Source organism: Haliotis rubra, unplaced genomic scaffold, assembly GCF_003918875.1.
Source record: "Haliotis rubra isolate DU_JTF1 unplaced genomic scaffold, ASM391887v1 Scf981, whole genome shotgun sequence".
NCBI classification, from domain to species: Eukaryota; Metazoa; Mollusca; class Gastropoda; order Lepetellida; family Haliotidae; genus Haliotis; species Haliotis rubra.
This window is the reverse complement of record NW_025767725.1, coordinates 20,156-34,929: the sequence shown is the minus strand read 5'-3', so window position 1 is coordinate 34,929 and position 14,774 is coordinate 20,156. Positions and strand designations below refer to the sequence as shown.

At 37.4% G+C, this 14,774-nt stretch overlaps 1 protein-coding gene across 2 annotated transcripts in view; it reads left to right on the top strand.

The window, feature by feature from the left end:
- LOC124265522 overlaps window positions 1-14,774 on the top strand; it is a 97,015-nt gene that overhangs the window by 71,807 nt on the left and 10,434 nt on the right. Inside the window, exons 2-4 of one of the 2 annotated variants that reach the window (XM_046700304.1) lie at window positions 5,858-5,957; window positions 8,557-8,711; window positions 10,438-11,274. In XM_046700304.1, coding sequence (XP_046556260.1) covers window positions 5,858-5,957; window positions 8,557-8,711; window positions 10,438-10,553 — 371 coding nt within the window. In that variant the 3' untranslated portion in view covers window positions 10,554-11,274. Of the gene's footprint in view, window positions 1-5,857; window positions 5,958-8,556; window positions 8,712-10,437; window positions 11,275-14,774 lie in introns of those variants that run through there. The other variant, XM_046700305.1, reaches the window with a different exon arrangement.

The following is a 14,774-nucleotide window of genomic DNA, read 5'->3' as shown; positions in this document are numbered from 1 at the left end:
TACATATAATGTAATCTCATACATGAAATGTAACCATACATATAATGTAATCTCATACATGAAATGTAGCACATAGATGAAGTGTAACACATACATGAAATGTAATCTCATACATGAAATGTAATCTCATACATGAAATGTTATCTAATACATGAAATGTAGCACATAGATGAAGTGTAACACATACATGAAATGTAATCTCATACATGAAATGTAGCACATAGATGAAATGTAATCTCATACATGAAATGTAGCACATATATGAAATGTAATCTCATACATATAATGTAATCTCATACATGAAATGTAATCTCCTACATATAATGTAATCTCATACATGAAATGTAGCACATATATGAAATGTAATCTGATACATATAATGTAATCTCATACGTGAAATGTAATCTCATACATATAATGTAATCTCACACGATGAAATGTAATCTCATACATATAATGTAATCTCATACATGAAATGTAATCTCATACATGAAATGTAGCACATAGATGAAGTGTAACACATACATGAAATGTAATCTCATACATGAAATGTAGCACATAGATGAAATGTAATCTCATACATATAATGTAATCTCATGCATGAAATGTAATCTCATAAATATAATGTAATCTCATACATGAAATGTAATCTCATACATGAAATGTAATCCCATACATGAAATGTAGCACATACATGAAATGTAATCTCATACATATAATGTAATCTCATACATGAAATGTAATCTCATACATATAATGTAACTCATGCATGAAATGTAATCTCATACATATAATGTAATCTCATACATGAAATGTAACCATACATATTATGTAATCTCATACATGAAATGTAGCACATAGATGAAGTGTAACACATACATGAAATGTAATCTCATACATGAAATGTAATCTCATACATGAAATGTTATCTAATACATGAAATGCAGCACATAGATGAAGTGTAACACATACATGAAATGTAATCTCATACATGAAATGTAGCACATAGATGAAATGTAATCTCATACATGAAATGTAGCACATAGATGAAATGTAATCTCATACATATAATGTAATCTCATACATGAAATGTAATCTCATACATATAATGTAATCTCATACATTAAATGTAGCACATATATGAAATGTAATCTGATACATATAATGTAATCTCATACGTGAAATGTAATCTCATACATCTAATGTAATCTCATACATGAAATGTAATCTCATACATATAATGTAATCCCATACATGAAATGTAATCTCATACATGAAATGTAGCACATAGATGAAGTGTAACACATACATGAAATGTAATCTCATACATGAAATGTAGCACATAGATGAAATGTAATCTCATACATATAATGTAATCTCATGCATGAAATGTAATCTCATACATATAATGTAATCTCATACATGAAATGTAATCTCATGCATGAAATGTAATCCCATACATGAAATGTAGCACATACATGAAATGTAATCTCATACATATAATGTAATCTCATACATGAAATGTAATCTCATACATGAAATGTAGCACGTAGATGAAATGTAATCTCATACATGAAATGTAGCACATAGATGAAATGTAATCTCATACATATAATGTAATCTCATACGTGAAATGTAATCTCATACATATAGCGTAATCTCATACATGAAATGTAATCTCATACATATAATGTAATCTCATACATGAAATGTAATCTCATACATGAAATGTAGCACATAGATGAAGTGTAACACATACATGAAATGTACTCTCATACATATAATGTAATCTCATACACGAAATGTAATCTCATACATGAAATGTAGCACATAGATGAAGTGTAACACATACATGAAATGTAATCTCATACATGAAATGTAGCACATAGATGAAATGTAATCTCATACAATAGAATGTAATCTGATTGATGAAATGTAATCTCATACATATAATGTAATCTCATACATGAAATGTAATCTCATACATGAAATGTAGCACATAGATGAAATGTAATCTCATACATATAATGAAATCTCATGCATCAAATGTAATCTCATACATGAAATGTAGCACACAGATGAAATGTAATCTCATATAGGAAATGTAGCACATAGATGAAATATAATCTCATACATATAATGTAATCTCATACATGAAATGTAATCTCATACACATAATGTAATCTCATACATGAAATGTAATCTCATACATATACTGTAATCTCATACATGAAATGTAATCTCATACATGAAATGTAGCACATAGATGAATTGTAACACATACATGAAATGTAATCTCATACATGAAATGTAGCACATAGATGAAATGTAATCTCATACATATAATGTAATCTCATGCATGAAATGTAATCTCATACATGAAATGTAATCACATAGATACATGTAATCTCATCCATATATATACCTGTAATCTCATGTGAAATGTAATCTCATACATGATAATGTAGTAATCTAGATGAAATGTAATCTCATACATATAATGTAATCTCATACATGAAATGTAATCTCATACATATAGGGTAATCTAACTTACATGAAATGTAATCTCATACATATAATGTAATCTCATACATGAAATGTAATCTCATACATGAAATGTAACACATAGATGAAGTGTAACACATACATGAAATGTACTCTCATACATATAATGTAATCTCATACATGAAATGTAGCACATAGATGAAATGTAATCTCATACATATAATGTAATCTCATACATGAAATGTAATCTCATACATGAAATGTAGCACATAGATGAAATGTAATCTCATACATATAATGTAATCTCATGCATCAAATGTAATCTCATACATATAATGTAATCTCATGCATCAAATGTAATCTCATACATGAAGTATAGCACATAGATGAAATGTAATCTCATACATATAATGTCATCTCATACATGAAATGTAATCTCATACATATAATGTAATCTCATACATGAAATGTAATCTCATACATGAAATGTAGCACATAGATGAAGTGTAACACATACATGAAATGTAATCTCATGCATCAAATGTAACGCATACATTTCACGTTTAGCAGAACCACTCCTACGCCTTCTCAATTCTTGTAAAACATTAACTTGTGAGAAGAATATGCGCTAGATATACCACTCGTCATCAAGGAGGTGAAAAGCATGTTATCCTTACAATGACTGTTCAAAAGCCATTTATGAAACATTTTCCTTGTGTGTGTTTCCGTGGCAACTCTTTAGAGGCTCATATTTCAATTGAGAATGTTAAAAAGGGCGTTAAAAAGGATCTAACATTTTTGTGATATTTCAGTAGTGATTACACCTGCAGGTGTTGTTTCTGTTGGTCAAAACTTTCCTCATTTGCCTCGATGACATTCAGTCTTTGTTTGAGATAACTTCTTTGAGAGGCCATATGCTGTCACCCTTCCTTTGTTTGTGTTCAATAGAATCTGTTTACACTGAATTATGAAGCCCATGGTGGATTGAAGTCTTGGCATTAGATCCTGCTAAAGTGCTTAAAGTTTCCTTGAGGAAGTATTTGTTGGAAGTATTTTGTTAATGCCATTACTGATTCAATTTCAAATGCTTTTCGTAAAAATATATTTCAACAATTTAATTCCTGATCTGGAACTATGTGGGTCGGCCATCTTCAGAAGCAATGCTGGTTATTGTCAAAAAGACCCGTGAAGGTCCGGGTTAGAATATTGATCTTCAGTAACCCATGCTTGTCGTAAGAGGCGACTAACGGGATCGGGTGGTCAGGCTCGCTGACTTGGTTGACACATGTCATCGGTTCCCAATTGCGCAGATCGATGCACATGCTGTTGATCACTGGATTGTCTGGTCCAGACTCGATTATTTACAGACCGGACCTTTACGGGTCTCTTATCCTCAGAACTGACACCAAGATGTGTTTGAAATAGTGTATGACAACACATAACGGATAACCAGTCTGAAGAATTTCCTTGAAAGGCAAATACAATCGTGTCAGGATAATTGCGTGAGCCAACAGGAAGTTGTTCAAGCGTTGCAAGTTTGCATGGCATTGTAACATAATCGAATTAGGAAGTCTATTGTAAGCTGAAAATAGGGCAACCAAGAGTTACTTTCGGCAGTACGCAAGACCTAACGGTACTTCAAGGTGCGCAAGGAGATAGGTGTCTCTGCTTCATTGAAACACCGCCTGACGTCGCTGCATGGGTCATGGCGTGGAATCATCTACCGATGGTGTGGATCTGCTTGTGCTGTATTCATGGTACGTATATGTAGAAATATCAATATTAGATTTATGACCATTTTACATTAAATATTACGATTTTATTATTGTTTTGAAAATATTATTTAAGGTGAGGTGAAATGGGGTTTAACTTCGTACTTAAGAATATTTCGCTCACATGACGTGCATTCTTGTGTATGTGTGGCTGCTTGTACTTGCCCAGACTTAAGCTGGTTTGATAGTGCTAGCTCACTGAGATGCCGCCGCAGTTAAGCATGATTATCACACTCAGACACATTATACTGACTCCGAGCCGACCAGTCCTCGTTGTACCCATTGATGCCGAGCGCCAGGCAGGGACCAACAAGTACCATATTTTAGCGTCTTTCGGTATGACGCTGCCGGGGATGAAACCCGCGATCTTCCGCTCTCCGGGTGGGTGCTCTAACCACTACACCACGGAGGCGGTCAGATTATTTAAAGTACATGTACCATGATACATGATATCAGTAACATTGTGTATGTATATTTTTCAAGATTAACAGTTCAGAGTCGGTCTGAGGTAGTATTGTTTTACGCCTCGTTTAGCAATATTCCAGCACTATCATGGCGGGGGGCAACAGAAATGGGCTTCCCACCATATACCCATGGAGCGGTGAAGCGAACCCGGGCCTTGAGCTTGACGTGCGAACGCTTTAACCACTAGGCTACCCTACCACGTGACACTTTATAGAAACTATTTTTGACTGTAAGATGCAATTATTATTTACATGCATATACATTACAATGCATGTCATCGTATCCCAGTGCCGTAGATCGATGCTCATGATGTCTGTCATTGGATTGTTTGGTCCAGGCTCAATTATCCACATAGCGCAAACATCGCTGAGTGCAGAATTAAACAACCAAAGAAAAAAACCCCCAAACAAACAGAAGCAAACAAAACAGCTAACATCGCTGACTTGTGATTGGCGATTAGGTGCTTTACTCCCAAAAGGGACTTAACCCCACAAAAAGAACGAAACTTTGTTCCTTACCGACATGGTGTAATCCCAAATATATGGGCTGCACGCTATTGCCGGTATAACGGCATACCACAATACGCTTTTCAGATGATATGTATTTTTTCTGAGAAGCGGTGTATTGGGTATAAAAACATAAAGGAATTCCATAGAACTTGGTTTTCCTTCAACTTTGATGACCTAATCCAGACTATGACATTTCGGGTATTTATTGACATGCTCTCATTTACAATTTTCCGTTATATCAAAACTTGGTATCATTACATCGTCTGGTTTAATTGCAACTTTGATGATTTGATGAATAGATGTCTGATTTTACCTGCAGTAAGATACACTTTGATTCAGTGAGAGATCCAGCATAACATTCTAACGAGGGAGATTGCAGGACACAAGGACGCCTTTATTCTGATTTTAGCTGTACTAAAGTACACATTGATTCAGTGAGAGATCCAGCATGACATGCTAACGAGTAAGATTAGAAGACATACGGACATCATTATTCTGATTTTACCTGTAAAAATGTACAATTTGATTCAGTGAAAGATCCAACATGGCATTCTAACGATGGTGATTACAAGACATAAGGGCGTCATTTTTCTTTGTGTTCTTCAGGTGCACTAGCTGAAACTTGCTACGGGGCGGACGAGTCAATCACCTGTATTTTCGGATGTTGTGAGGACGAATTATATGTTTACTGTTGTTTGAGTAACGGGTAAGTAATGATCAACATTATGTGTGCGCGTGTGCCTGTGTGCCTGTGTGCCTGTGCGCCATCGTTTATACGACCTTTTGAAAGGGTATTTCAGTTGTTTGTCAACGGTATTTTAGACGTCAAGCATTATTATGGTAACCGTGAGCATCTTTTTGTTGTTGACATCCAAATGGAAGCGACGCAGCAACTCAGTCCCAGTGCCAACCCGGCTATTGGTTGGCCGGGCTGAATATCATATTGTAACACTATCTTCACTCCAAATATAAAACGATGAGTTCCCACAGAATCCCTATTACTGTTAACTTAACTGATGATATTATAAAGGAAATCGATGTTTTTTTTCTTCAAAACAGGTCAAGGTAAATGAAAAGGCAGTTCGGGAAATGTTAGATAGGTCGTGACTAATTAAACTGATCCTTGACTGTTTTCAGGGAATTTAGAAACTGAGTTTCGACTTTCCTTTCCAAGGAACAGGCTTTTATCCATAAAGTCGTATGCTTCATTATTGATGCCCAACTTCTAGAATGCCAAAAAAATAATCAGTTGAAACCTGTTCTCGTGGGTTTAGTCAAAGTGGTCAATGTTTGATGGCTGTATCACTTCTGCAGTAGTTGGCCATGGATGAGTCATCATTAGTGAAATTTCCATACACTTACATGTTAATTAACTGTTGAAAGAATAGTTTTAATAAACTGAGTAGAAGTAATTCTATTTTGATATTTGGCAAACATCTTCAGCTACACGTACAAAATGTTCTTTCATATTTCCGTTGATTAGTTATCGAATGACACCTGATTAAGCACCATGTATAAGTTCAACTTTTACTCTATCCTATAGACAGCCATGTTAAACCTGATTGGTACGTCCAATATATGTTGTTTAAATAGTTGCAGTTTTCTTAATAATCATCGGAAAATTGAATGGGATTTATGTATATGTAGCTGAGATGATTTCCCACATAGTAGAAAAGTACTGAAAGCAATTCCACCGAAACTAGATTTATGAAAATTATTCTTGCAGCAGTTAATTAACATGTAAGTCTATGGGAATTTCACTAATGATGACTTACTTATGGCCAACTACGTGAAGCTGACGGGTCGTTCAATTACTGAAGCTCACAGGAAGTATGAGGGTCGGTCAAAAAGTAGTCCGCCTCACCTAAAAACTGATACAAATTCAGCTGTTTTTATGTTTTATTTTTCTACATTTTATCTGTCAACTCAATGAAATTGGTTTTGCTATGTTTCAGCCTCACGATTAGTTTGACCTTTTATCTTGGTATCCCCCAAACCGCAAAATCTGCGATTAATCACAAAATTCAGGAAACAAAATGTGGAGAAACAGTTTGTGTGTTTCAGTTAGGTAGAGGTCTGCTAGAATCAAACTTAGATTTTAAAGTGCATAAGAAGCAATTTGAAAGTACAATGTACAATATGACAGATCGTTTCTCATTTTCGGCAATTTTTGTTGAAATATTTTACCCCAATATATTGTGATGACTAATACCTCGTTAACCGCATTACCCACATTGCTGGGGATAAAATGCTGGGATACAATGCTTAGGATACAATGCTTGGGAATTCAATGCTGGGGATACAATGCTTGGGATTCAATGCTGGGGATACAATGCTGAGGATACAATGCTGGGGATACAATGCTTGAGAATACAATGCTTGGGATACAATGCTGGGATATAATGCTTGGGAGTCAATGCTTAGGATTCAATGCTGGGGATGCAATGCTTGGGAATACAATGCTTGGGATACAATGCTGGGATATAATGCTTGGGAGTCAATGCTTAGGATTCAATGCTGGGGATACAATGCTGAGGATACAATGCTGGGATATAATGCTTGGGAGTCAATGCTTAGGATTCAATGCTGGGGATACAATGCTGAGGATACAATGTTGGGGATACAATGCTGGGGATACACTACTGCAAGTTAACTTGGATAATCCCTGACACAGTTTACAGCTTATCAGTCAGTCCAGATTTTTATCCTCTTGGTGTCGATTGTAACGGAACGTTGTCAGTATGATCTTTAAACTTCAAGTATGTCAGGAACAGGGATCGAATCGTCAAGAACGTGTGTTTGAGGGACAAAATGTATTATAGTACTTCCTTGACGAGAAACAAATGTCAAGTCGAAACTTCAACAAGTGCATAATGTGCCTTACCTCCATATTGTTGAGCGGCCTCAACACTATCAATAACTCTTGTACACAAACTTGACCGGAAAGGTCACCACGATAAAACAGAAACACATGCTTCAGTGTTACACTGTTTCTGGTGAAACAGAATATGTGTCAGTTTATATCTAAACATATCAGCTTTGATTCACCTCATGTTTACAGTGTAGATTATGCATGCAATGATGTCACACCCTACGTATTTCCCAAATTCCGGGGCGGTGGGATAGCCTAGTGGTTAAAGCGTTCGCTCGTCACGCCGAAGACCCGGGTTCGATTCCTGATATGAGTACAATGAATGGAGCCCATTTCTGGTGTCCCCTGCCGTGAAATTGCTAGGAATAGTGCTAAAAGCGGCGTAAAAACATATTCACTCACTCACTTTTAATCATTATTATTATCATTTCAGAGCCGGCATTGGTATCATCTGCGGGTGTCTGGTAGTTGTCCTGAGTTGCATAGGAGCATGCTGTCGACATGCTCGAAGAAGAAATAACCTGAACCAGGCTACTGTGAAACATAACACTCAGGCCGCTTCCGTTGCAGTGGTTACAAACACCGCAAGTATGGATACTTTCCACGAATCTATGTACCTTTGTTACACCAAAGGCAAACTGAAGCGCAAATAGGGCTGCGCAACAAAGACTAAACTGACCAGTCTTACTATATGCGAGAGAAGCGAGCAAAGCTTGGATGACCAGTCTTGGCAACGTACTTCCCTCGCTTCGGTTCGAAAAATATTTCTAATATGAAAATAACATATCGCCACCATCAAAGGTAGACACCCATTTCCTCACAGGGTTGTGTTCTCATATTTCTTACCTCATATTTAATAATTACTCACCTAGAATATATTAAATTCAACATTTTAACAGCGTCACTCGTGGCATGTCAAATCGTTCCTCGCCTCCATTACCCCTGCCAGCTTCCGGTTCAACGGAGTGAAGGAACAAGAATAAGCAGAAATTGAAAAGAAAGATCATATTACCTAATTTTACCGTTAAACTGTTGAAGATTGTTTTTCTTATCTGCCGTCATTATTGTTAGAATTTTCGTAACATTTATTCTACTGGAAAAAGAAGAAGAAAAAAACAACACACTGTTGTTGTACTGGGTGATGAAGCAAGGAAGGTAACTCCGTAAGTATTACATATGACGGACATATGAGTCAACAAGTATATTTAGATTTAACTCCCCTGTTCCTTCACTTCGTTGCGCCGGCAGAGGTAATGGAAGCGAAGAACGATTTGATATGCCATGAATGGCGCTTAAAATGTTGAATTAACTATATTTTAATCATCAATGTGAGGTTGGAAATCATGAGAGCACAACCCTGTGAGGAAATGGGTGTCCACCTTTGTTGGTGGCGATATTTTATTTTGATATTAAAAATATTTTTCGAATCGAAGCGAGGGAAGTACGTTGCCAACCTTTGTTCGCTTCGCAATTGGGTGGTCTGGTCATTTTTTCTCTGTTGCGCAACCCTATTTGCGCTACAGTTTGCCTGTGGTTAAAATTTCCATGGAGGCTTGGAATTTGTTGTGTAGAGATTGGCGACAGAAAACCATGGGTTCGAATCCCAGATTTGCTATGCTAATGTTTGTTGGTTTATTGGCACCATACGCATTGGGTCATTTACGTGTACGTCGTGTAACATCGCCAACCTTTGCATCATTTTGCTCCTCCATGTAGTTGTCACGCACTGATATAGCTGAAATATTGTTCAAAGTGAGTGAGTAAGTGAGTGAGTGAATAAGTGAGTGAGTGAGTGAGTTGGTGTGTGGGTGAGTGAGTAAGTGAGTGAGTTAGTGAGTGGGTGGGTGTGGTTTGGGTGAGTGAGTGATTGAGTGAGTGGGTGGGTGGGTGAGAGTGATTGAATGAGTGGGTGAGAAAAGCACGAAATGATACGCATCTCAGAAGTTTTACCACTTCGGTGAGACCAACGAGCAATGTATGGTGTTGGAACATGGAAACCTTAACAAGGCAAAATGGGATTCGACACCCGATTCGACATTCATAGATTTCTGGCGTGTCCAACACAGTGAATTGCGTCGCCTTAGACGACTGGGCATCCAATGCTACCGCATAATATCAACATTAAAGTATAATGAATATGGAAATTCAAACTTGTATCTGTCACATAAAGAAATCCAAATTAAGCTTCATGTTTCAGAAATACTCCGAGGGTTATATCCCTGATTGATCTTTTGCAAGATAAATGAAGCAATAACATAACTATAATTTATGAAACAGTCTGATCTGAAACCTGCATAAATTTGACTATTTGCAGATCAGGGCGCCTACGGTAACCAACAGATGTCACAATACCCTCCCCCCGCCTACCCGGAACCCCAAACAACCCCACCCTACCCGGTTGCCCCTGCAGCCTATCCCCCAAAGTACTGACACATCGCGGAGGAGTGGAAGTGGGAATCCCCTTTCGCTGAAAGACGCTGGATATTGTCATCACATAGCGTGTCTGTTTAATTTGGGGGTGGGTTGGGGGTGGGTTGGGGATGCGGTTCTCAGATATATTTGATTGACAGGTACAATATGCACATACGCATTATATGTTTTGAAAAATGGTCGGATTGATATATATATATATATATTTTTTTGGGGGGTGTCTCAGAATTATTTGATTGACAGGTACAATATGCACAGAATGTATTATTCGACATACGTATTAAATGTTTCGTAAGAATGGACGGATTTATATTCATCATGCAGCTTGTTTATATATTTGTGGATCTCAGATCTATCTGTTTGATAAGTACATAACATAAAATGTAATGCGCAACGGATATTAAATATTTTGTTGAACGAATGGACGGATTCATATTGTATTCTTCATACAGCATGTTTGTAAGTTTATGGCTCTGAGAGCTATCTGACTGACAAGTATATAGCACATCCAGTGTGATACGCAACAGATATTAAATATTTTGTTGAAAGAATTGATGGAGTCGTAATCATCGTGTAACTGCACACTATAATGCTTTCCATACGTGTAATCTTTTAATTATGAATTTATGATACACGTTGCTTCGTAGGATCTAATAATGTCTAAACACAGGCTTTTGTTGTTTTAATGGAGAACTTTTCACAATAAAATGCATTTTTATTAGTATCTTGTTCTGTTTTTATTTCGAGACATGGTTGGCCGAACAGTCATTGCTGAGTGGGTCGTGTTAGTTACGGATCAAGGTTCAAGTTTCTGTTTATCTCTGATCACAGTCCTTGGCTTGTCGGAGCCGTAGATGTGTCTGTTTGGTTCCTAAAATAGTATTCCTCGTAAGCATTCAGGATAGAATAAGTCCTTGGTGATCTACCTTCAATTGTTGGCAATCTATAGCCGGTTTTTATATTGTATTGTCATTTAAAAGTAAAATATTTTAGATTTAATTACTAGTCTTAAATTTATTCCTGTGATAATCTAGTTGTTTTACTGTCCTTCGTTGACAGGTGTTTAATAATGTAATTGCGTTTATTGTTAATTTATGGCTGAAATATTGCCGATGTGACTATAAATTTTAACTCACTCACTCACTCACTCATTTGACCAGTGAAGACCTTGGTTAGAATTGTTCTTCAGTAACCCATGCTCGTCGTAAGAGGCGACTAACGGGATCGGGTGCCCAGGCTCGCTAGCTTGGTTGACGCATGCTGTTGTATTCCAGTAGCGCAGATCGATGCTCATGATGTTGATCACAGGATTGTCTGATCCAGACTTGATTATTTACAGACCACCACCATGTAGTTGGAATATTGCGGGCGCGGCGTTAAACAACAAACAAAAACAAACTAAACAGAATAGGTCCCCAAGCGTATCGTCGTGCCGATCGAAATATGAACTGTTGGAGGGTCTGTCTAGTTAAAGAAACGAATGAAGTTTGAGGTCAGGGATAATGTATTGACTTTGAACTTTAAGAATTTCTAGCGGAGACGCTTTATACTCTCTCGAAATACTTGGGCTCAACACGAACTATCTGGGGTGAGATAACGTGTATGTGTTTCTCGAATGTAAGACACCAACTCGATCCTGTTAGTCGCCCCCACCCCTGGGTATTGTTAGTGCACTGATTCACCTCAAGTGTCTGGCTGATAAAGGCATTAATACTAAAGGTAAATATTTACCCACTGCACATATAGACGGTGCAAAAGTGGCATCATGGGGCTTTTGTTTGCATTAAATAATGTCATTATTCGTGGGATGTAACTGGGGTGACGGCCGTACCCGTCTTCTGATAACGAGCGTGATCACCTACAATACCTGCTAGATATTCCGTTAGGGTTTATGTCCGGGTCATAAATGTATGTCAGATAAGGCGATATCTCGAATTGCTGATGTACACACCATGTGTTCTGAGAATAACGACGACCACCCCTTACTTCGGGTTATGACTTTTTTCACGGCTGAAAATCCCCGCAACGTCACTCCAATCATTGTGCGTCGCAGTTTCTGATTGGTCAGTCGATGTGTGCTTGACACCTCCTTACAAGTCAGTTGGTTGGTCTGTACGAATTTCATGACGTCATATCTTAAACGTCGCGTGTATCAGAGGTTAGTTCATAGAACGACCTCCATATTAAGAAACATGAAACATGACTCACCCTTATCCCTTAAGCCAAGAAATCAACATTGATTCTCAGAAACTGATAAGTGAGTGAGTGAGTGAGTTGGTTTTACGCCGCATTTAGCAATATTCCAGCTATATCACGGCGGGTGACACCAGAAATGGGCTTCGCACAATGTACCCATGTGGGGAGTCGAAACCGGATCTTCGGCATGACGTGCGAACCACTTGGTTACCCCACCGCCCCCAGAAATTGATGATTCAAAGGATATAGAGTGTTGAACACTACAGGAGAAACACGGGGAATTGCAGACGAGGTGGCCAAGTCAAATCATTGACTACAGAACAGTCTCGATTCCTGCTGACTGGGTTCCGTCCTATTGCGCAACTTAGTAGAATAACCAGTCCAGAATTTTGAGACCACCTCAGTCAACTGGGTATATAGATATTAATCAGGATTATTTGATACATCTAATCACTTGTATATTGCATCAGTACGCTCCTTCTAATCCTTGCAAACACGTCGTGCAGCGTGCTTTGTCGTACAACGTGCTCTGAGAAACGGAAATCTGGAAATCGTAGAAATCCCAAAACGAGGCTCGGCCGCTAGAAAAGTTTGGCGATCCGGTACGGACTTGATATTATATCAATCACATTGTACGTTACAAAAAGACATAACATAGTCACAAAAGACACATAACAGGTGTAACCAGTGAGATAGATGAATTGTGAATCAGTCTGTGACGTCTTTGTTAACGACATGCTGCCTAAACCGCGACATAAAATATTGAAATACGATTTTATTAAACCTTAAAACTAAGATTAATTTGTACATACCATTTTCCTATGAAGTAGGAAATTCGAATTGAGTGTAACCATAGTTGTTTGTAATGTCTCTTTTCACTTTCCCACGAGAAAATTCGGATCGGCTGAAAAGAAGGTCATTGTCTGAATTGGTTAATGAGACTCATGTTTCGGTTCGAGGTACTACTGAACACGCGGCATGGCCTTCAAAAGACATTCCACTTGGTACAAAGATTTTTTCATGTTCATAGACATGTTCATGTTAAAGAAATAGAAAAACGCGTTATTTTTCTGCGTGTAGTGTGGTATTAAGTAAACAGTATGCAAATGTAGAAACGTAAAACAAGGCATTTATTATCAGAGTTTTTATAACATTAATGGTGTCTTGATTCGCTGGGGTTTGTTCAATTATTAAATCTCGTAGATCTTCATTGCAAAGCTTCGTCCTTTTTGCTACTTTGGCCTTATGTAGTTTTTAAAAATCTTATATATAGTTGATGGTTTTATAAACCATGTAACCTCGTGGTCGTCATTCCAGATGTCCGCGAGACATTAACTTAGCATACGACTTTATGGATAACAACTTCCTTCATGCACAGAGCGACGTTTCGATGTAGATTCTTACACCGTTCTCATTTATTGTAATTCTTATTACAATTTCTCGCGTTCTTTGGACTTGTGGCAGCGTCTGATTAAAAGATAAACATTTAATATGACGAGGCGGTACGTTTTAGGTTCGAGTCGGCGGTGTTGGAACGAGAAAATCCAGTTTTGGGGGGTGTCGGCAATAAAATTAGAAGGGTCGGTAGGGCGATGAGAAACACACAAAAAAAATGCTGGCCATGGTGATAAACAGCAGATAACAAACAACCTCAAATGATTGATAACATGTAGATCTAAGATAATTAGATTAATCCAGGTGGAGAATATGGACAACAAATAGAACCAGCCATCAATCCAGTATACGGGATTAACTTCTACATTATACACAAACTGATTGGTTGCATGTAGAATATAATAATTGACAGAGTCTACCTATTGATTTACTCCTCGTAGACCGATAGTGTGGGTTCCTGCTTGTACCCTAAACAGATCTAACAAATTGTGTATTATTTAATTACAAATCCTTCCATATATATCGAGTATATACTGAACCTGTCCATTTTGAAAAGTTTCGGATAATTGTGTTTATCGAATACATGACACATTTTTATGGACAACAACTTCTTTATATTCTATATATGCT